We start from the raw sequence: 25,203 nt of genomic DNA, 5'->3' as shown, positions 1-25,203 counted from the left end.
TGCGGGCTACCGATGACTGAATGAGAGCTGGATATTGTGGTGTTGTTTTGGCTCTGAGATGTTAATAAGTTTAGGCAGGCTGTCATAGATGTAATCATCAGTAAGAATTGAATCGAAAAATTTTGTGTGCTTTGGGGTGTTACAAGCGCTGCAGATCCAAGTTGTAGATGTATTGGCCAGCAAGTTATATTCTGGAGTTGACATTGAAATACATGATGTATGGACCCATTTGTCACATTTGTCATAGGCTAATGCATGTTGACCCCATTTCACTGCCTTTGTGCATATCATACATGGATATTTTGGAGTGTATGGAACTGGAGTATACTCAACGCTACCGCTCAGCAGCAGTATGGTTTGGATTACACATTTCGGTTGTAAATATTTAAAACGTTCCTGTTTAATTGTTGTGTTACTAAACCAGTTATATATACAATCAACGTTTTTGATTTTTGGATAGATCGGATGATTTATTTCGTTAGTTTGTGTATTAGAGTTAATGTTCACCAATATACTCAGAATAATTGATAAGTACAGACTAAGTGACATGTTTTTTTACAGCTGGTAGTGAATGTAAACAAACAAAGATGACGGCCACAATTGCTTGGCTTCCTTTGTCAGAGTTGATGACAATTGATAAAGTTAATTTATCTGGTAATCGAGAAGAAAAATGATGTAGCATTGATCCATAATACGCAAGTTAATGACATATGCTTTAATTCCTGGTAAGAGATTGCCTAAAAATGTATAAAATCCAAAATTTTGGGAGCTTGAAAGTTCGTGGCTGTTCCTCACGGCATTCTGAAAATTCATGTATTTAATGATTTTTGAGAATCTCACGTGAAATTCACATGAAAAAATTTACGTGAGGTTCACCTCAAACGAGCTTATACATGAAAATCACGTGAAAATTTTCATGTGAATTTCACGTGAATTGAGATTCACATGAACCTGATGTTTATTTTTTCACATGAATTTCATGTGAAATTTACAAAAAAAAGATTTTTTCATGATTTTTATTTAAAGTCATATGAAACGATTGAGTGGTGAAAAATAAAGTTTATCAAATTCTTGAACCAATGCATGTATATGTCATAAACTTAGTCATATGTGCACGATTTTATCATTATTTTCGCAAATATATCATATAATCGTCAATTTTTTTCTCTCAGTTTGTTATGATTTAACAAATATGGCTGCTCATTAAATGCCGTGTTTTGAAGCCGAGTTTTACCGATTGTCACCTTATAGTAAACAAATCACAAAAAGCATAGGCATTGAGCACGTGTTTAACAGGTATAATCAGATATTTGTTTATTTCAATGACAGATCCATGCGTATTGCGATCACCGGATTTTTACGATAAGGGTTACGCTCGAGTCACTATGCATACGAAAAATATGTCCGCGAATTGCTTCCTGGAAGCAAGCAATTAAAAATTAGTAAAGTTCTTCTAAATGTGGACAATTTAAAGAATTTTCCTCAGAAAAAAGTATCTGTACATAAGTTGTATAATGAAAACTATTCATTTAGTTATAAAAAACATATGCATATTTTTTTTAATTTGAGGTTTCTTATGACTTTATTTGAAAATTTAGATGTTATTTGAAATGCTCTATTTAAAAAAAAAATGCATGATTTTCATGTGAATTTTACATAAGTTTCACGTGAAACTCACAGTAACTGATTTAACGGGAGTTTCACGTATAAGCTCGTTTGAGGTGAAATTGATGTGCATTTCACGTGAGATTCACATGAATTTAAATTAACGTGAAATTGATGTGAGTGAAAGTTGCCTGTGTAGGGTTGATGCCAATTTTATGTGATCTTAGTTACAGTTATCAACGTAGGTCGTCTAGGGGCCTTTCATCTGGTGTCTAAATCTTACTGAAAATCATCTGAGCTTAGTCGCAAAAATAATGTCATGCGATGAGACTTCAAGCCTGATGTTCATATCTCCATTGTGGTCATACACGTATTCTTAGTTACAAAATTTCATGGCAAGTCATGTAAATTTGCTATCTCATAGTTATATTTTAGCTTAGGATCGTTTTTGGTTCGTTACAACAATCATGACGTGGTATGATTTGTTTCACGTGGTTTACGTCATCTGGTTAGCCATCTCTGTTCTATTATAACAGTCATCAAATTTTATGGTCTTAGAATATATTTTTTACTGTTTGAACTATATTTGATAATAACTTTTTTTATTATTACATGTATTATCTTTATTTTTACTCCAAATCCGGACCCATTGTTTTCTTTCAGTCACTTCAAACCAGGCATATATTAAAGGGGACACAACGTCTTGTGTTCATATCTTGGTGTGTTGTTAGTTATAACCATATGATAAGACTCAACTTCTCATGTTGTGTTTGACCTTAGAACTTAGTGAGATCAATAATAGCATCTGAATGATCATCTTCTAGGATTTATATAATTATCTGCATAGCGGACAATACAATTATCTTTGGAAAAAAACTTTTCCTATTCAGGAACATGTCATTTGTTTCCATTCGTTTTGTTCGTTCTGGTGGTTGATTAATCGAGCTTTTGATTTTGTCAGGTTTTATAAATCACCCTTTTTGAATCAACATTAGAATTCTATATTGGTATTTTTGTTGATAATTCTTTCTTAAGTATAATTGTTTACTGCAGCCATGTACATATAGGAGGATCTCTTCTTGTGCTCATAACTGTCCGAAAATTATTTTGCTTAGTTAAAAGAATCATATGTCAAATTGCTAATCACATATGCCAAATTTCTAATCACATATGTCAAACTGCTTATTACATATGATTATGCAGCTACGGCATTCATTCATTCATTTAGTAATATAGGGGCCAACTAACGAGAGCAGTTTGCTGACAATACTGTTTTTAAAATTGCAAACAGATGGTGCGGCATTCTCAAAACAGCGCTTTTAAAACGAACCTTAAAGTAATTCCAATGTTTGTGACCCTGATTTTTTTCCTCTCTCAATCTAGGAATTTCAAACAGTGGTATACTACTGTTGCCTTTATCTATATGTTCTCCCATCTTTTTATATTGTAGTCCTGTCATGTAATTTTGTCATTTTAATGCTATATTTAACATTGCCATAAAAGCGGGTTCAACCTATCTCAGAACCACCATTTTTTATCTCAAAATGTCCTGTACTAAGTCAGGAAACTGGCCATTGTTATACTTTAGTTAGTTTCTGTGTGTATTACATTTTAGTGTGGTGTTGCTGTTGTGTTGTGTCATGGGTCTCTTATTATATTTGATGTGTTTCCCTCAGTTTTAGTTTGTAACACGGATATCTTTTTTTTGTGCATCTATTTATGAATTTCGAACAGCGGTATACTACTGTTGCCGTTATTTGCCAGTTTATGTTTAAAATGTAATGAGCTATCCATCGGTTTGATTGAAGGTAAGAAAACTATTGGAATATACTTTCGGACGAAGATAACCTGTGAAATTCCACAACTGCACTTGCTATCTATAGAAGAGGGACGTGAGATACCAGAGGAACAGTCAAACTCATACAAAGAGTTATAATTGCCTTTGTACATTTGCTACTTATAACTATGGACTGAAATGTGCATATTATTGCTTATAATGTTTTATTTTTCATTACAGATGACCGTGGTCAATGTTCTACATTAAAGACATGTGTGAATAAATACACACAGTTCAGTCCATAGTAATAAGTAGCAAATGTGCATAGGCAATTATTACCATCTACATACATCGAAAAAAAACTGACAACTCCTGGCTGAAAATAGTCTGTATTTTCCTAAACTCAAATGAATAAAACATCGACAAATTAAAATCTCAATTTTCACTCTTATAAGTATTAAAATCTCTCCCACGAATATTAAAATAACTACTAGGAATTCAAATTTGGTTTACGGTGTTCATCGCACGCATTTATTTATATAAAAAAGTCTAGTTGCACCAGAGTTATCGTCCTTACTGCAAACAATAACACTCTACATATGATTTCTAAATATGCACATGGAACGTCTGGATGACCGAGATCACATACAAGAAGGAAACAGTTGTATACCGGTAATTCAAAGTTATCAATCAACTAAAAATAAATCCGGGTTACAAACTAAAACTGAGGGAAACATGTCAACTATAAGATGAAAACAAAGGAACCAAGAGAGCACATTTAAGTGAAACAAAAACAAACGTCAACATACAGAGGAACAAACATTTTTTGATAACAACTTCAATACTACTGAGTTGTAACAGTACATTTCCAGAAAAAAGTGGGTTGTATCTGGTTTTATGGCTAGCGAAACCACCCGTTTTATGACAATGTTAAAAAAAAAAGTTTTTTTTATGGCAAACTTAATAAATACAGGCATTCATCACAGAGAAACACAAAAAAAACCGAAAAATGCAAATGATATAACAGTGGACATAACATACAAACCGCAGAACAACAACTAACATATTCCATCAACGACAGACACCACATGATATCACAAACAGTAACGCAATTATTTAACAAAAATATAACTTTTGAACGACATCTGATATTGACCAAACTATACCTTACGACAAGAAACGATAAAAACATTCCAATTGTTAACTTTCCGCTTTTATGCAGCAAAATTACAGCACCTGCACATTAAGTTTATATATTCCAGATGAAATATATTCAAGGCTTACTTTTTTCAATTCCGGTATCTAAGATGAGTTTATTCCCTCCAGGAATTATTTTATTGAAATTTGCTGCTTACAAATAAACAATTAAACAAAGAGTTTATAATTGTAAAATGAATGTAAAAACTAAAATGTTACCGAATTCCTACGAAAATTAAAAAAAGAAAGTCATTCATTAAATGGAAAAATCAAAGCTCAAACATATCAAACGAATGGAAATCAACTGTCATATACCTGTCTTGGTACAGGCCTTTCCATATGTAGTATTGAGGAATATATGTCACAACCCTGTCCTCTTCTGTAGTTTATCACTATCACCAAATGCTAATTGTCATCAGCTATTTATATAACACCAACAACATGACAGACATAACTAGTGAAGCAGGAAATATTGACCCTTCAATATCGTTTCTGGCAATCAATCACATGTCCTTTAAAAGTCCAGTCTTCAACTACCTTCTGTTAAGTTCTTGTCTCGAGATGTCTCGAGAAACAGATGTAAAAACACCAAAAAAAACACTGTTGTTTTGATTTAATCTGTCTAAATGTAAATATAAGAAAGCGTTGCACGATATGACCAATACAACACACTCGTATACTGATTCGATGGAATAGATATACTGTTGGCTATTGATTTGGTTTGGTTGCTTTCTCATTAAATTTAATCTAACATATCCTTCAATTTGAATAAAAAGTTGTATAACGAGTTCAATCACCTGTCTTAGGTTCTGTTAATCTCGTTTTAGACGAAAATATTACTGACATATTTTGATTCTCCAACAAGTCAACAATAATGTTTGTTCTCCATTTTCAGCAAAGGCAATTGCTTATATGTTTAAGTATATTTTTTCTGTCCTTACTGTTGTAACCAAAAAGACAAATGTTCTTCTATCAACCATTTTGATGAACGAATTTTTAACTCGAAAAACGCATTGCAAGTAAATTTACACATGTGATGCAAAAGGACTAAACCCCAAGGGTGCATTATAAAACCACAAATGGAAGAAAAACAGACATTGCCAAGCAAAACAAAAACAAACTTAGAATAATAGACAAACGAAAACTGCACAAAAAATGTATGATTGGACATTATGAAACTCACATACGTTGGTGTTGAACTTTGGAAAATTAGGCAGTTCCTGTTCCACCATTGTAACACATGATGTTGTTCATATCAACAATTATAATGATAAGTCGCACTCGATGAAGTTACATTCGAAAAAAAGGATCACGGGATTGCGATTGTTTAACATATTCTTGGCCACATCTGAAAAATTAAGGCAACAGTAATTTGTCGATGTTCAATGATCACAAATGGATTAATAATCGACCGATCAAGAACTTATAAAGAAAACAGTAGTATACCACTGTTCAAAAGTCATAAATTGATTGAGAGAAAAAAAATCCAGGTTACACAATAAATTAGAGGGAAACACATCAACTACAAGAGGAAAACAAGAAATGGAAAACAAAAGAGCAGCAACAATGCAACAATCATACAAACGAACTATTAGATAACAACTGTCATATTCCTGACTTGGTACAAGACATTCTAAGAAAAAAATGGTGGGTTTAATCCGGTTTTGTGGCTATCCAAACCTCCATGCTTTATTGCAATGATAAATATATTGCTAAGATGACAACATTACATGACGGGAACATAGAACAATAAATACAAAGACACCAAAGACAGAGAAAAACATAAATAAATAATAAAAAAAACATTTCGACAGTTAAACACAGGATAGTGCACACAAAAACAGCTTGAGAGAATTACAAGGTGTGTGTCTGTAATACGAGTGGTTCAACGCCCCGAAAAGAAAAGTCATAGATAAATTTCTAAAAAACTCTGAAACAGAAATAGAGGGAAACGCATCGACTTTTAAAAGAAATGAGACCGGGTGCTTCCACAGGGTAAGAAGTGTCTTCTGCTATGCATGCAGCACACGCAATCTGAATCCCCACTTAGCAAACGTGTGATAATCGGCAAAGTTAAATAGTGTACTGTACTGCTATCATCTTAAGATCTAAGATCTGAGATATTTACACGATATACAAATGGAGCAGAGGATATGTTAATAATGAAAATTGGGAATTTTTCAATTAGATAATTGTACCATCAGGTTTGTGATAGATTCCCGTTTGATGACGTCAATATTTGTCAAATTATAGGAAAAGGTCGAGTTATGAAGCAGACCTTCTACTTTCAGCTGTACCTTTGTAATATGCAATTTTAAGCCTTATGAAAGTTCAGAGTGACTTGTAGTAAGCATAACTAATGCCCCTCGGAATCCAGATTGTCTGCTAAAATATTATTCTTCAAAACTCAACATATAAAAGAGGGACGAAAGATCTCAAAGGGACAGTCAAACTCATAAATCTAAAACAAACTGACAACGCCCAGGCTAAAAATGAAAAAGACAAACGGAAAAACAATAGTTTTGTACACACGACACAACATAGAAAACTAAAGAATAAACAACACGAACCCCACCAAAAAATAGGGGTGATCTCAGTTGCTCCGAAAGGGTAAACACTGCTCCACATGTGGCACCCGTCGTGTTGCTTATGTGATTACAAATCTGGTAAATAGTCTAATTCGGTAGGTCACATTCATGAAAGGGAAGGGGATTGTAGTTACGACGTAAGGAACATTTCCGATATCATTTGTGAAACGGTCATTCCTTAACGGTCAACCAACTCGTGATGGCGTCCGTAAAATTTACGAAGGGATGATTTCAACTTCACCATTTGGAACTCTTGGTTTAATAGCTTCCTTGTGAGCAGTAACCCTCTATCAGGAAAATCATGATAGGAAATGCCAGCACGGGAATATCGTATCAATTGGGAGATATATACCCCGTATGCAGGTGCTGCTGGAATGTTGCTACTTAGAAATGGAAAGTTCACAATTGGAAAGCTGAAATCATCTCTTTTGTCGTAAAGTTTTGTTTTCAACCGACCCTCATTGTCAACTTCTAGATGTAAGTCAAGATACGAAGCCGACTTAACTACATATAAGATGTGGATCAAAAAGTTCAGCATTTTATATATTTCTTCTTCTGTGCATTTTTAGTCGTTCTTCACTGTCAGATTTTAACGACCAAAAACAAAGAACTTGTATCAAAATTTTTTATCATGCAGAACATTGTTTAAAAGTCATAGACCAATTGAGAAAACACAAATCCAGGTTACAAACTAAAACCTTTAAATCAGATGATGTAGTCGATCTTCCAATTGAGCATTGTGAAAAGATGTGCAATGCGTACAAAAGAAAAGTTTTGATATTACTGCAAAACTGTACAAATTGTGATTAAAGATTTTGGAGTAGATCTTGATAATGTTTAAGAATCCACATTTGATTAACACCGCTGGTTGAATATACCTCATCACAATATTTCTGAAGGCAATTTTTTATTCAGGAAAGAAGTTACAAAATTGTAGATTGTTGATTTAGAATGCATGAACAAACAGTATGATATATTCAGATTCAGTGTTCAGTTTTGATTGAACTGGATCTTGCGTTACCGATTAAGCCTCAACTGCATCCATCAGTAGCATGAACATATCTTCGTTTACGTCGAGAAAAGAAGGGTAGACGATATAGTTATTCAATTCAGGCCTTTTTAACGTCCTGGTATGTTGTCATGAATTCATTGAAGATGTCCGTTCCGTTTCTATGTATGGTAGGTTTTTTTTGTGTTCAGTGTTTCTGTTGTTCCGTTGTTTTCCTCTGATAATTTTTGTGTTTCTCTCGGTTTTGATTTGTGCCCCTGAATTATTTTCGCTGAATCGTTTTATGACTTGTAAAGCAGTATACAACCATTTGAGGGGGAGGGGGCGCGGGGTCCAGTCATGCTTTAGTGATTCCCTATAATATATAATCCACCAATTTTTTCAGACAAAAGGGGGGCCGGGTTCCGCAAATGGTTAGAGCATATTACAGGAATTAATAATGTTGATATTGATATTAAATTTATACAATCACAGCTGTATTGGAACGAACCAGAACCCCGATTTTTCCTGTTTTCATTACTTCTCAGAACCTGTATCAATAAAAGTCGTGAAACCATTTTACAGGAGAGTAGGTGTACTTGCTTTTGCTTAATGTTCCTGTTGATCTATATGATCTATACTATCATTTATCATTTTGTTACTGAGGAAATAAAAGAATGATCTACGTTGTGTTTACACTGTGCCATGATGCAGACTGAGACAATGCATGATCCGCTCACGGTTTTTGAGAGTGTTTGTAAAGTAAGGACGTTTAACATGAAAATGTAATGCTAAACCATATCAGAATTGACCCCTGCTATGTGCTCGTCAATATATTTTTACCTATACATGCTTTCATGGCAAATTAATCATAGATTTCTTACCTTTGTTCACTTTGAAATTGCAAAAATGGCGGCTTGAAACTTACAAATATCACGTGACTCGTGACGTACGTTGTAGATCCTGATACTACTTTTGCCTTTATCCTTGTAAAAAAGGTATACCTAAGATGACCATTGGACCAATATAGCATAAATGTTTATGCAGTGTAGATCTTACTCTGGGCATTGGCAGATAAAAATTTAGCCGATTGATAATTCTATACGTTTTTACCTAGACATGGATCGTTTTAACATTGATACCATTTTTTAAATAAGTTGTTTCCACTGTTTTCTAGCAATTGACTTATATCTGGAAATTATTGTTTTTGTCAATATCTTTATCTCAGAAATTGAATATTACTGAGTTGATCAACTTTGCAAGTCATTTTAATATGGACATAAAAAGGGTAGGTAGCTATAGCATTGGGAATATCAATTAACAACACAGATGAACGAAAGATACAAATCCGGAAGTGTTTGTGAAAATACTCATCAAAGCGAAAACGTTCCAATAAGAGTTCAATGTAGTGTAGTGATTGTGATAATTGAAGCCCGTGGATATAAAATCATAATGCTGAGTCAAAAACGAATACAAGGAGTGTGCAGGAAATGAGACAAAAATGGTTATTTATAAAGATTTAACAAATATCAGGGGCACTAGCTGTCAAATTCATGGTCACCGATTTGTCTCAAATTCCCATATTTGATTTATAACAATGTAAAACATTTATCCAAACTATCAAAAGTCTAAAATAAACAGTTTACAGAGCATGGGTAGATAATATATAGGTTCGTTTCGTGAGGATTTTAGTTCAGACGCCATCTAATTAACTATGATTTGACCTCAGATGACCATATAAGCGATGGTAACATAAATAAAGATATCAATAGATTAAATCAACACGTGCAATTGGATTTCATTTTATAGATTAAAAATATATGTTTCTTATTATTTTTAGCCGTATAAGAATGATTTTATGTGCATCGAATTAGTCATCAAATGATTTACCGTAGTTTCACTTTCATTGTTGACATTTGTTTTTTAAATAACCAGTACACGTACAATGCATGCGTTGTCAATCTCTAGCTAGGGGGTTAAATTGCAGTTCACATGAATACGGATTTAAAGAGGTCGACTCATTCACTTGCAAGTGAATAACTAATTATCAATGTTTCTTAGCGTAATTTGATGTTTGATCATTCTTTCTATTGAGTCTTAAAAGAAGTTATAAACGAGGAAAACTAGTGTTAAGGATGATTTAAAGTTTTTTTTTAAACTAATGCATGTGAAGAAGGACTTGGAATGTATGTATGTATCTACATCGGATTTAAACCTACCTTCGAGTAGGTAATTTCCTATTTACTTTGAAGCTAGATTTTTTATTGCTGATCAAGAATTTGGAAAAGCAAAGCAATAGAAAGACACGTCAATTCAATGAGTTTCTTCTCTCAACACTTATGTAACGTTGGTATAAACTCGAGTGAATGGCGATCCATTTTTTCACTGTTGGATGTTATTTAACAGGAACATAAAACAGACCAATGAATGCTCAGGCTATCTCTTTAATGATTGTCCTTAGAACACATTTTCAATTGTCAATGAGCACTTCTTTTACCAAGTAGTTAATCAAATGTTACCAAAAAGACGATCTTCCAAATCCTGCATGCTGCTAAGAATCATTTCAGTTAACTCTTGTGTGGTATTAGCTTTCCTGACTGTGGTCATATTTTCTGTCAGGTATATTTTTGCTTTCTCATATTGCAGATGATATGTATGCTGTATCAAACATCTAATAATGCATGATGGTCTTATAAATTCAGGATAATTACCCCGTTTATAATCTTAATTGTTCTTTCTAATAGTTTCTTTATTTTTAACCTTTACTGTTCAGTCCGTTTTTGAAAATATCATTTTGACATAGATCGTTACTCATGCACCCAGCCAATGTGTTGTGATGTGGTAATTTTTTGTATTTTTGTTCATTTTTGCTCATGTGTTTTAAGCATATTTTTTTTCTTTTTGACATAGTTGCCTGTTTTATAGTGATTGAGATTATAACACAAAGAAAGATGCTGTACCTCATTTAATACCTATTATGTTTGTTTCGTTCACACATTGTTGTCAATATAAAGGAACTGTATGTTACTGGCATACAAGTGAAAGGTAAAGCTAGCTATAAAACCAGGTTGGATCCACAATTTTCTACATATGTCTGTACCAGTCAGAATTATGACAATTACATTTCATCCCTTTAATGTGTTTCAGCTTTTGATTTTGCCAATTTATAATGGACTCTCTTGATTTGAATTTTCATAAGAGTTCGTTTTTTTTATTCCACTTTTTTTAAGCATCCTTTTGCTTTCAATTTTTGTAATATGAGTGTTCATGATAAAGGTAAATCCATATAGCACTTTTAAGGTGGTACCTAACACTACAGGGAGATAACTCTGTAATATCAGCGAAACGTTTTAATTACATTTCATTGTGAAGGCAATGTAAAGCTTCTCAATGATCAAAATTGGGGTTTGTCAAACTGCTATATAACCAGTGTAATTTTTCTGAAAAAACGCTTGGTTAAAATTTTTTGAATTTTTTATATTTTTTGTAAAAGGGTCAAAGTAAATACTTTGTCAACATTTTATGAAAATTAAACGAGCCAAATTAATTTTAAGGAAAGTGTTAGGTACCACCTTAACTCAATATATGGATAAGGTGTTATTTCCATTTTCAACACTGTCGCACGAAATACCATGTATATGTTGTACCCCTGCATTATGTCACGTAATTTCACAGAACAAGATAACCATGTGGTATTGATGGATTATGGCATCAAATATAACACATTAAATACTTCAATGATTTGTAATAATTCCTTTTTTATTAGATAAATAATGATCACATGTAAGGGACTAAAGTACATAAGTTGCAGGTGACATCTAACATGTGATTGCACTTTCTCACAGAAAAATAGCCATTTTAAAAACACAGACTGCATCCAAACATATTTATTGTCCTTAATATTATGTGTCCTAGGTAAACAAGATGAATTCTAAATGTTGCATTTGTTCAAAAATTCAGTCCCTTTCAATGCATTGTATGATATTTGAAATAAATTCGTTCATAGTATCATTCTTAGAGAACTGTATTTGGCGATTAAAATGAATGTTTCGTGTCTACTAATGTCATGTACAAATTGTAATATGTCATATTAGAACAATGTTTTTTTTCAGTTATAGAAATGATTTGTTCAAATTGCAACATTTAGAGTCCTCTTATTCTTACTGAAAGAAGTGTATTTGATAAAACTGTATTGATAATGGTCCCTTCAAGAACTTCATCTTGCAAGTCATTAACGTAAAAAAACAAAAATAAATCAACTTTCTTTTTTAAGTAACATTTTATATAAAATTAAAACTAGAGCATTCAATAACACATATACCACTCTTTATGGTTTTATTTAAATGATTATGAGCACTTTCCTTGTTTACAAATAAAAGAACTGATTTTTTTCCATCCTTTTAATCTTCTTTGGTTTAGGGAATATGAATTTATAATATTGCCAAGATATTATGACAAAACTATTGCATTAATGGGCTTATTTTTTTCTATTGCAGGATTGATTATTTTACATTAACAAGGGGAGCTAATACAACTGTGGGGAGATAACCTATTGCAACCTACAACAACTGAATGCTTAGAATTTTTTGCCAAGTGAATACTTTTCAGGCTGCCATGAATTTTATTTTAGAATATATAAATTTCTGAAATATATGAAATGCATTTTTTGTCATAAATTGACAACACAACCAGAATTTTTGGGGCAGGTAGAAAAGTTAACTCTTTGTCACATTTAGAAGTAACAGATGGAAACAAACACTCAGATGAAAGAGATCTGCAGTTGATATAAAAAATCTGGATGTATGCTAATCCTGAGAATATGCATAGCTGACGGATAAAATAATGTGCTTTTAATAATTAATCCCTGATCAAACAAAAACATGATAAAGTTTAACATAGCACATTGCATAGACAGATTTTAGATATTTAACCTAGGAAACTACAGCTGTATCAACAGAATGCTGAAAAAAGGGAGGTGCTAATTATTTATTTTTTCTTCAAATGCAAATCTCTTTCAAATGAACTGCAACATACATTTTCCTTGCTGCCAAAACAAATCTACTTGCTACCCTCTTTCTATAGATTTTTCCTTTAAAAACAAAGAAAAAATCGTAGTAAAAGTGTTATTTAAATTTGCAAGAGTACCAAACTAACAGGATTAAGATTCTTTCCTTAGTTTAAAACTAATGCATAATTTTTACTATCAATTAAAAAATAAATAAAAATATTGATCGAAAACTCTTTTGTAACAACAAGTATATTTTATGTAACACAATAAGACTGATTTTGGCAATAAGCAAAACTGTTGCAAACCAACCGGCAAAAGTGACTCTACAACTGACTGCCAATGAGAAGACATGAAGCATAAATAAATCTTCACAAAAAATAGTTTATATATTTGTTTATGACTACAAATCATGTTTCTACTTATAAAAAGTCAATATATACAGAGAAATGTTTTAAAACTAATCTACTTTTTGTTGTATGAACTTGGCTTCGGCACAAAAAACAGACGCCATGGTTACGTTAAATTTCATTTTCAAAATTTCTGTACAGATGATGCGTTCACATCTTAAATAATTTACATATATAATACACTGGTATATGATAAATCTGGTTATATATAAACACTGGCAAAAAATGTAAATTAATGCTTATAGTCAACAGTACAACATTAACAAAAAATTGGCAAACTCTTCTCCATACAATATCTTCTTAAAACCACAGTAAACAGTTAAAAAAATGTCTTTCACATTATAAATAATAATTAACGCCTTGCGTGAGACAAAATGATTCATACAAGATCTTTTAAAAAGATTTCAACAAGGTGTGAAATGAAACTAATTTGTAATGGTGATTTCATAAAAATAATTCAATGTTTTGGGTTTAAAAACAACAAGATAACAAGTTTTCATAAATTGAATTCATAAAAAAAATTAAAAATATTTTGAATTGTCATGGTAAATATTGATTACAAATGAATTGCCAAAGATGAATTCTGAATAATTGCACAAATGATTAAAAAATAATCAGTTAAAGTTTGCAAAAAAGTACATGTTGTCTCTTAACAATTTATTAAAAATATTTGGTATAGACAGTCATATATTGCCCTTTCTAAGATATATATCCCTCCTAATTTTTTATTCAAAGTCCGAATCTAATTTTAGTAACATCACTGAATGTCATTGTGATGTTTATTCGGTTACTAATTTTGTGAAGATTTCTAAAAGTGTGATTATAAATTGCTAAAAATAGATTGCATGTAAAATAAAGATATGACTGTCTACATTAAAAAAAAATATTAAAGAAATTCTACAAAGAACTATGAAAATAAATACAAATTTGTTGATCACATTAAGTAAGGCATCTTATATTGCACTTTAATTTTTTTTATTACAGAAGTATTAATGTGCAGATCAAAAAATAAATCAAGAGATTTGTTCTTAAATGGATCCTTCCTTTTATTTAGAATTTTTAAGGACTTTCATTTCCTCTTTTATATTATCTGCTTCTGCAAAGATTCATGGTTTGCTCATTTTTTTTTTAAAGATTTAAAAAAGTTTTGTCTTTTATACACTTTCCAAAATAATATTATCTTGAACAGCTTTCAATGTCTTAAATAAGCGAACTAGTATTTAGTAATTATTTAGTTTTGAATTAAAAGTTCTGAATTTATTCAAAATATTTAATAAAAAAAATATTGAGACATTAAACAAGAGCTCTAACCATTTAATAGATTTAGACCATAAAATGAGGCCTGTACTTTAGAAATTAAGAGCAAAAAGATTGAAATTGTTCATATTATTGCAATTTTGAGTTAATGATTTTTGCACAGAGATATGATTCTGACAAAATGCTCCTTATTTTGCAACAGCATTCACAATTATAATGTATTGCAGTCTATAATGACAACCACAAATAGGATTTTCCCCCCAATGACAACGTGACAAACATCGTCATCATCATCATAAGCACAATGTGTCTTGATTTTCACATGATATTGATAATGCTGCCTTTTTTTAAAGTATAATGTCTTGGTCAAGACCAGCATATTTTACTGATAATAAAACATATCACATCTGTATAAAGTCACATGATCATTGTAAATAGGTCAAGGTCACTATCCTTCATTTTTGCACGAAGATTTTTTGTTCACATGAATGTTCTGTACTGTTTTCTTTGGGCAAGTCAAATTGAGATACAATGATAAAATAAATAAATGAATGAGTTTCGATGAAATTGATCATTGTTCTTGCAGATCTGTCAACCATATTGTTTTGTTTGTTTGCATGACAACGGTGATCACATGATACTCCTCAGTAAACTGAATGCTAAAACTTGTTGATATCTACCTCAACGGTTATCACTGTCTACAAATTTTGCATCTTATTACCCTCCTGTTTCAACAACCACTTCTACGATTATGAATTTACACTGGCGGATTTAAACATGAATCAACAACGTTCAGGGTCCTCCACCATTTGCAGTAGTAATGAAAACAATAGCACTGTTTACAGGAAACAAATCCGTTTCCAATTTACTGGCCCTATGCTGTGTGTGTGTGTCCCTTGTCACTTAACTGATCATTCAAACAAGGCCAGTAAATCGTCATTGTTACTCGACGTCGTATTAGTGTTTTGATTGTTCCCTGTGTTCCCCGACGAAACTGAACCTGAGTTATTATTAGAATTTTCCGAAGGCCCTAAATATGATAACAACTCCATAGGATCTGTTAAGTTCAAATCAAGCTGAAAGAAAAAGGAACATTGTTAAATCTATTTTTAGAATTATAAGTAGATCTAATTTTTTTTTAAATCATGAGTAAATCTATTTTTTCTTCATTAAAATCAGAACTTTAGCCTTTATTGATGCGTGATGTAAAACACAATTTGTATCGATAAAACATCAATAAGAGGCAAAACTATCTAATTAAATATTAACACATTACTCTCCAATGCTGGAAGAAAATCGGAGTGAAAAATTACTTTCACTGAATTAATCTATCATTACATAATAATCTGTAGGATGAAACTGATTTCTGTCCTTCTCAGTTTCAATCAATGAAGATCAAATAAAATAATTAATTCATTCAATGCAAATGTTATGTAATATTTCTATCTGAACAATGTTATATATCAGACATTGTTATAACCTTGAAAAGTATTGTCTTTTGTAAAAGAGATCCAAATCGTTGTTTTTTTATAATTGCGTGCGTCAAAAAAAAGAAGCAAAATAGCAATTAAGAATCTGATAACACATTCTATATACTAAAATATATGTGTTGCAATGCACTGCATTTTTATTGATCTGATGTGAGGATGAATTGCAACCTTTCTTTACTGTAAATGCATAAAACTATTAAATCCCATATCAGGTTTTATGATGTGCCAAGTGCAATAAATCTGGATCAAAATACATGTAAATTGTTTGAAATCAATGACATGAGCCATCTTGGTCTTACATTTATGTGTAAGCTCTGTGTGCAATAAAAATAAAAATAAAACCACTATGAATGTGATGTTTCTTTTTTATAGTTTATATCCTTCTTTTGAATAATTTTGTGTGAATATTGTTTCTTGAAGATATCATTACCTCTCAACTATCTTTTTTTCTCTTCATCTATATTTTTTCCCCATGTTTTTTTGGTTTATTTTTGTTTCAATGATCAATATATTTCTTGAAGAATGACTTGTTCATTAAAATATTTTTTTTCAAGGTTATGAATGAATCTTAAATATTCAAATAACCAATACTTACATCTAATGTTGGAGTTTGACCTTCACCATCTATCACACTTGATGGGTCAAAGTTCAAATCTACTATAGTATTATCTGCCCCTGAATTGTTGGACTGAATTCCATTTGGTGTACCATGGTTAAGTTGGCTGCCATTAATTTGGTTCTGTGATTGGCTGGATGGAGTTCCACAATTGTTTATATTGCTTGAATCAGGATGTCGCAACGGCGTCGTGTCACTCACTGTCGGTAAATAATGATTCATATGATTTTGAATGTCTACTGACGAATGAAGTTCACTTTTAATATTTACATTGTTCATGCTATTCATGGCTTCCACGCTTGTGGGAGGTGACATGTGAGAAAGAGGATTGTTATAATCCCCGGGGGTAGCCGGGTGCTGATAGCTCATAGGTGATGGGCCTCCATTTGGCATGACATCATTGCTGTGCATGTTTGAATAAGGTGGACCTACAATATAAAATAAATATTAATTTCAATGTTATCTATAGTGGATTCAAATTAAATTGGAAAATAACTTCTTGACCTTTTAGATATTTGCCCAAAATATACTCAAAGAATGGTAAATCTATCAAAATAACCAACTTTGAGAACTTTTATAATTTCAAGTGACCTTATTTTTTCCTAATGGATATCTTGTTAATGTTATCTAGTAAGATTCCAGTTACCTAATCAATGATAAAGATATTTTGCTACAATAAAACATTAATGTGAGTAAATAAACCTACCCTGCATATTCTGTGATGAAGGGGGCATGTTACCAGTAAATGGTGATGGTCCTCGACCCACGTCCCATGAATTCATGGTAGGTAACTGCATACTTGACGGAGACATAGCTTTTATCCATCGACTGCTACAGGACTCTGGGAATAAAAAATACACCATTAGAACTAGGTTTTGTCTCAATAATTTATACAATGTTCTACCACAATTCCCCACTGGTTATGATGTTTATCTCCAAGCAATAATTAAATTTTCCAAAATTCCAAAAAAGGCTTGCATCATTTTCTATTTCATTAACCAGTTAACAATTTCTATGACCTTTTAAACAATGCTATGTAATGAACTATTTTCTTCCCTATCAGGTTTTTCTAAAAAAAAACAAACATCATGTACTTTCTAGTACCTTTACAGTTGAGATTGTGTAACAAGAGGCTCTCAAGAGCCTGAATCGCTCACCTGAATTTTTGGTTTAATCTCTCATCAATGATTATTTTGGCTTTTCAATTTATTTAAATGTTCTTTGAATTGTCCTATTTTCTTCAAAAGCAAAAAAAAAATCATTTTCTCCTATGTTCTATTTTAGCCATAGGAGCTATGTTTCTTGACATACAAGGAAATGAAATATAAAATTTATACTAGATATTCTGAAACCCTGAAACTCATTTAGCCTAAGTTTGGCTGAAATTGATACAGCAGTTTCAAAGGAGAAGATTTTTTTAAAGTAAGTCAACATGATGAACAAATTGTGAAAAAAGTCTTTAAAGGGCAATAACTCCTTAAGAGGTTAACTGACAATTTTGGTCAAATTGACTTACTTGTAGATCTTACTTTGCTTAACATTTTTGCTATTAACAGCTTAATTGTATCTATAATAATATTCAAGATAATGACCAAAAACTGCAAAATTTCCTTTAAATTACCAATTAAGTGGCAGCAACCCAACAATGGGTTGTATGATTCATCTGAAAATTTAAGAGGTGATAGATTTTGACCTAATGAACATTTTACCCCTGTCAGATTTGCTCTAAATGCTTTCGTTTTTGAGATATAAGCCAAAAACTGCATTTGACCCCTATGTTCTATTTTAAGTAACGGCGGCCATGTTTTTTGACGAATCAAAAATCGAAGCACACACTTTGTGCAGGATATACTAAGGAACAATCATGCTAAGTTTCATTCAAATCCATTCAGTAGTTTCAGAGAAGAAGATTTTTTAAAGTTAGCAAATATGATGAACAAATTGTGAAAAATTGTCATTAAAGGACAATAACCCCTTAAGGGGTCAATTGACAATTTTGGTCATATTGACTTATTTGTAGATCTTACTTTGCTGATCATTTTTGCTGTTTACAGTTTATCTTTATCTATAATAATATTCAAGATAATGACCAAAAACTGCAAAATTTCCTTAAAATTACCAATTAAGTGGCAGCAACCCAACAATGGGTTGTTTGATTCATCTGAAAATTTCAGGGCTGATAGATCTTGATCTTATGAACATTTTTACCCCATGTCAGATTTGCTCTAAATGCTTTCGTTTTTGAGATATAAGCCAAAAACTGCATTTGACCCCTATGTTCTATTTTAAGTAACGGCGGCCATGTTTTTTGACCGATCAAAAATCGAAGCGCACACTTTGTGCAGGATATACTAAGGAACAATCATGCTAAGTTTCATTCAAATCCATTCAGTAGTTTCAGAGGAGAAGTTGTTTGAAAAATTGTTAACGACGACAGACAACGACGGACGCCAAGTGATGAGAAAAGCTCACATGGCCTTTTAGGCCAGGTGAGCTAAAAATTACAAAAATTAAGAACTTCAAAGAAAATTCAAATTGGAAATTCATTATTAAATGGCAAAATCAAAAGCTCAGACACATCACACAAATAGAAAACAACAGTCATATTCCCGACTTTGTAAATGTATTTTTTCTGTAGAAAATGTTGGATTAAAAACTGGTTTTAAAGCCAACTAAACTTCTAACTGGTACGAGTTCTCTTAAAGAATGAAATATAACAAAGAATTATTTTTTTACATCATTCATAATTCTGCAGCCACTCAAACATATCAAAATATTTTTGTATAAAGACGTCATTTTGGGTATTGATGTAAACAATATTATCAACATACCAGCTTCCTCTTCTTTGATAGTTTTATGTTGTACAGGTTTCCATGCTGCCAGGGGATCAATAGTTACTTCCTCAAACTCTGTCGTCTGAAGATTTGTCAGAATACCCCAAATATATTGGTCTATTTCTAAACCTTCTAATAATGCTGTTTTGCTGTAAATAAAAAAACAACAACATTTAATTCATCAATCTTTTTAATTTAGAATTTAACATGCAGTCTTTAAGAGCGGAAAAATATGGACTGATATTTTAATCAGAAGACTTCTTTTCTTTTCAACATACCAAAATGAAATAATTAAAAATTAGACTTGATATTTAGTATAATATGGTTGATATCATGTTTTCATTATCTACCAGAAAACCAGAGATTATACTTACTTGCAAACTGGACATCGCCATGACCCTCTTTCACAATTCAACTGTAGGTATGATTCAAGATCAAAACACTGTAAAAGAAAACAATTAATTATAAACATTTATTTGTAGTTAAATAAACAACTGTTAAAATAGTTTATCAAAGGTACCAAATAAAATTATAAAATACAAAATTTCATTCACACCAAGAAAATTACCCTTCCATATCATTTGAGTTTAAGCTGGTCTATGTGGTATCATCATAACAATCACTCATTCATTCTTTTGTTTTCAGTTTTTAGTCTTAACTGTTGATTGTCCTTTTTTTCTTTTTCTCTTAGTGATAGTGTTATCTTTCCTTTTTTAACTTATGATTTTTATTACCTCCCTTGGTATATATCTAACTACTGTTTTAACCTGCAAATGTGCCCCCCCCCCCCCTCAAGACTTATGGTCTATGCAATATCAAGCTTACCTGTATGTGTTTACATTCATGACCCCTAGCCGGCAGTGTTATCCGTCTGAAGGTGATTGGACATTTTAATGAAACTTTAATCGCCGTCTGTTCAACTCCATCTTCGCCATTTAATGAATTTGGTGCAGCACTGCTAAAATTTCTTTTGACTGAAAAGAAAAACAATATCAACATTATAAAGTAACTAGAATTTCTTAAAATACATAATTTTTTAATTGAGAATCATTGTCAACCCATTTCTACATAGTTCTCTCAATTAGGAAATATTCTGTGAATGACTTTTTTTTAGATTCTTTAAAACAAATATGAAAAAAAAATCTACATGATATAGATTTCAACTGTCTTGATAATATTATTGAAGTATGTTCCATCAATGTATGATTTAAGTTAACATTTGTGTCATATTCAAAGTATTTGTTGAGTTTTCTATCACATTTTCCTAATATATACCGTATAATGACCTATACTTGTTAATTTCTGTGTCATTTGGTATCTTGTTAAGAGTTGTCTCGTTGGTAATCATACCACATCTTCTTTTTTATATTGTATTTTCATTTGGTATCTTGTTAAGAGTTGTCTCGTTGGTAATCATACCACATCTTCTTTTTTATATTGTATTTTCATTTGGTATCTTGTTAAGAGTTGTCTCGTTGGTAATCATACCACATCTTCTTTTTTATATTGTATTTTCCAACAGTAACTACTTACTTTTTGTTATACAATGTTCTGCTGGTAACAACCGTTTCCGTAACAACCCTTGTAAAACTGATCGTACACTTGGTCGATGTACTAATTGTAGAACAAACAAATGAGACTGAAAATAAAAATAATAAGTTATAAGATTTTAGTTGTCATGCCAAGAAAGATTTGAAAAAATCAATTAAAGGTATACTGTTAAATTTGAGCTGGAATTAAGTTTCATACAAGTTTGAGGTTTTGGAGCAGTTAAGTAACTTTTAAAAAGTCTAATATTATATTGGTTTCAGAATCTTTCAATATCTACATGCTTCAGACAACATAACTACAATCTGTATTTTCAAAATTTTAACTCTTTTAAACAGTCCAAGGTATATACAGTTCTAAAAACACCCTACCAAAAAATCATGTGCAGAAAAAAAATTTGTATGGGATTTGATCATGGTTGAAGGCAAAACGGTGAACTATAGTTGTTAATTTCTGTGTCATTTGATCTCTTGTGGAGACTTGTCTCATTAACAATCATACCACATCTTCTTTTTTTTTATTTGTACGTAAACTTACACAACAACATGCAGTGACAGTAATTTGAATGGTATTTCTGCCTGGTTGACAGACATCTTTGAGGTATAATGGTTTATGAGAGGTTTTATTTTCCCCACGTTCAATGTTGAGAGGATTAGCGTTGACACTGACTGTAACTGAGGCTGGCCAGTTAGTATTCATTTGTCTGTCCTCGTGATGAAAACATTTCAGCTGTAACTCTAAATCAGATCTGTAAAATAAAAGGATGCTATTAATATCAATTATTTTTTTATTAATTAATTTAAAAAATATACTTGCTGCAAATTCAGCAGTCCTTTTGTTTCTGTTATTGTGTAATTTGAAGCAGGATTAAGAATTGTACTAACAAAATTAACATTTTTGATGTATGATAAAAAATTCCATTCATAAATACACATAACATATTTAAATTTACTTTTTTTTTAAATTATCATCCATTTAACAGTTGGGCACATTCCTGCTACTGTTAAAACTGATGCTGTATTTTTTTAAGTGTATGTCAATGAGACAGCATACCAAGTCAAATAACTAGAAGCCATTTAGATATCAACATGTTTTCTTATTTTCAGAAATAAAACTTATAGGCAAGTATAAACAAGATAAGATCGGATAAACACCATTGATATAACAACATTAAAACCATCAACAACATCTAGGTCAACAAATAGGTAAGTCCATCAATTTTTAAATGGTATACAATTCAATGATAATAGAGGATTATCCACTTTATAAAACTTTGATTTGAACATTTGTTATTCTTACTAAACAGAAAAACAAAAAATGGCTACTACCACTAGTTCATTGATCTTGTTTTATTAAGTTCACTGACATTCCATCAGGTAAACTATTTTGATAGAAAGCATGTTTATAGAAACACTAATTTACATGGTTATACAAATTATGATACAGATTTCCATGTAAACAAAATGTTTATGGAACACCTTAATCACGTTTACTGGAAAACAGGATTCTCACAAAGAATATTTCTGCAGATTCCAGGGATACCCTATTTTTTGCCAAACCAAGTTAAAAGTTTTGTAGAGAAACAAGGTCAATGTCAGTCTTCTTACAAACAAAATGACAAAAGAGACAAATTAATTGTACATTTCTAAACTTGTGCAACGAAAATATGAATAGACTACTGCTGATAACAATCATAAAGTATCTTTGGACTCTTTGAACTCACTAGTTGAGATACCATAGAGTCCAACCTGATTTTTCATTGGTTCAGGACTCTACGACACATTAGTGAGAACATTGCTAGAAAGCTATTTACTAACCTGAACATTAATGTCTGATAAACCGATTCCCTCAGATGGAAGACATGGTTACTAACTGCCAAGTTATGTTCCAGTCTAAAAGGCGGTAACACCACACCATCTCGTACAGGAAACGTCAATCGTAATTCTTCAGGATCTAAAAACCAAAATCACATGTGAATAAAAACCTAAGTTTAGATCAATTTATTATCAAATACATGTAACAAATAAATAGCTGATTTTTACTTTGAAAATTGGGTTAAAATCAAACCAGTAAAAAAATACTGTAAATTCAGAAATTATTGCGAGGTTTTTATTATTGCGAATAATGCAACAGAGTTGTAAATGCAATAATTAAAACTCGCATTTTGTAATATTTTAACTGAATAAAGCATGACTTTTACTCAAAATCCTAAAAATAAAAAAATTCGCAATAATAACTGCATGCAATAATTTCTGAATTTACAGTATATAGGAAATATTTGTTCATCAAAAGTAATTCTGCTTATTTCAACTCAGCATTCTAGAAGTGATATATTATATAAAGTTTTGAGATTTAAATATTATTAAGTCTGAATTCTTGATTTTTAAGGTAATACAGAAAATCATAATTTCTAACTCTATGACAAATGACCTTGAACTAAATATAGACCACTTTATGTTACTACCACACATATTGTGGATATAAGTTACAATAACAGGAAATAAATACAGTTTAAAATAGATTTACATCAAAATAAATAGAACAACAATCATTTCAATATAGATTAGCATCAAAATAAATAAAACAACAACAATCATGTACATACCTTTTTTAATTGGCATTGGTGGTCCATTTGGCATAGGTCCATTGTAGCCATTAGGACCAGGCCCAGGAGTGATGGGTGGGGTCGGATTTCCAGGTAATGGGGAATGAGGATAATTTGATGGGGGTGACTGAAAAATGAAGAAGAAAAATATATAATTCAAAGACATTTCAGTATACTAAAAGTGTATGTTCACTTGTGTTATTTCGTCTTATGATTAAGTTAAGCCATTTCAATTGATTTTTTATAGTGTGTCTTTATATGTTGTGATGTTACACTATTGTTTCAGATAAGATTGAAGGTTTGGTATCATTAAAACGTTTAAACCCACTGCAATTGTTTACACCTGTCCTAAGTCAGGAATCTGATGTTCAGTAGTTTTCGTTTGTTGGTGTGGTTCATGAATTATTGTTAATAAATTTTTAGTATCAACCTCGGAATTTTATTTCATGCATGAATATGATTTGAGGTAAAGTATATTGCAATTCTTTTCTTTTAATCTTGAAAAAAAAAGTAATTTAAGTGTAAATTTAATGGATAAAATAAAATACATTTATCCTATACAATTTCTACTTACAGATATGCCTTGTTGTCCCATGTTATAATTATTAAAGTTCTGAGGCTGGGGTGGCATCGGTCTGCCCACTGGATTATTATAGTATGCCTGACCGTTAGGCATGTTGGGATAGGGGCCACCAGGGTTGGGCCGCATTCCTGGTTGCTGGTGGTATGTAGGTGAAGGAAGTGGCTGCTGTGTTGGTGGGTATTTTCCACCAGAATACTGTTGTTGGTTGTTATACTGATCACCATACTAAAATAGATATTGACTAGAGTTAGCTCCCCTTGAACAATGTACAATAAATAATCACTTCATCTAATATACAAATTGATTTCTGCTGTTTCTGTTAATAAGCATGAATGAAAGTTAAAATGCACAAATCAACAATTAATGAATGATTAGAATACATGAATCCATTGGTCTTTTTAATATATAAAAAAATAAAAATAAACCTTTTTAAAAGATTTTTTTTTAATTACAACATGTATTCTGGTAACATTAAGTTTTTAATTAAGTTGCTCTAGCATTTTTTTCTAATTTGATAATAATTAATACTCTGGTTTATTATATATCTCTTTCCTTGGATACTGAACTAAATGCTGCACCAGCTGGGATGTTTTATAATATCCTAGTTTCTAACCTATCTTTTAAGTGATTTTTTACACTAGGTATAAAAAATTTCAAGCATTCAGCATCTTTTAAAACATTTAGTTTTTCAGCGTTTTTA

The 25,203-nt window shown here is 31.5% G+C and overlaps 1 protein-coding gene across 7 annotated transcripts in view; it reads right to left on the bottom strand.

Moving 5' to 3' along the window:
- Positions 1–11,893: 11,893 nt before the first annotated feature.
- Positions 11,894–25,203, bottom strand: part of LOC134724852 (zinc finger MIZ domain-containing protein 1-like) — a 195,838-nt gene continuing 182,528 nt past the window's right edge. For all 7 annotated transcript variants that reach the window (XM_063588147.1, XM_063588145.1, XM_063588146.1 and 4 more), the window contains 11 exons: positions 24,495–24,728; positions 23,921–24,047; positions 23,133–23,268; positions 21,853–22,063; positions 21,301–21,406; positions 20,593–20,741; positions 20,142–20,209; positions 19,765–19,916; positions 17,640–17,774; positions 16,913–17,361; positions 11,894–15,903 (listed from right to left, as the gene is read on the bottom strand). In XM_063588147.1, coding sequence (XP_063444217.1) covers positions 15,739–15,903; positions 16,913–17,361; positions 17,640–17,774; positions 19,765–19,916; positions 20,142–20,209; positions 20,593–20,741; positions 21,301–21,406; positions 21,853–22,063; positions 23,133–23,268; positions 23,921–24,047; positions 24,495–24,728 — 1,932 coding nt within the window. In that variant the 3' untranslated portion in view covers positions 11,894–15,738. The remainder of the gene's footprint in view (positions 15,904–16,912; positions 17,362–17,639; positions 17,775–19,764; positions 19,917–20,141; positions 20,210–20,592; positions 20,742–21,300; positions 21,407–21,852; positions 22,064–23,132; positions 23,269–23,920; positions 24,048–24,494; positions 24,729–25,203) is intronic.

This window comes from Mytilus trossulus, chromosome 7 (genome assembly GCF_036588685.1).
Source record: "Mytilus trossulus isolate FHL-02 chromosome 7, PNRI_Mtr1.1.1.hap1, whole genome shotgun sequence".
NCBI classification, from domain to species: domain Eukaryota; kingdom Metazoa; phylum Mollusca; class Bivalvia; order Mytilida; family Mytilidae; genus Mytilus; species Mytilus trossulus.
This window is presented reverse-complemented; position numbering and strand designations above follow the sequence as displayed.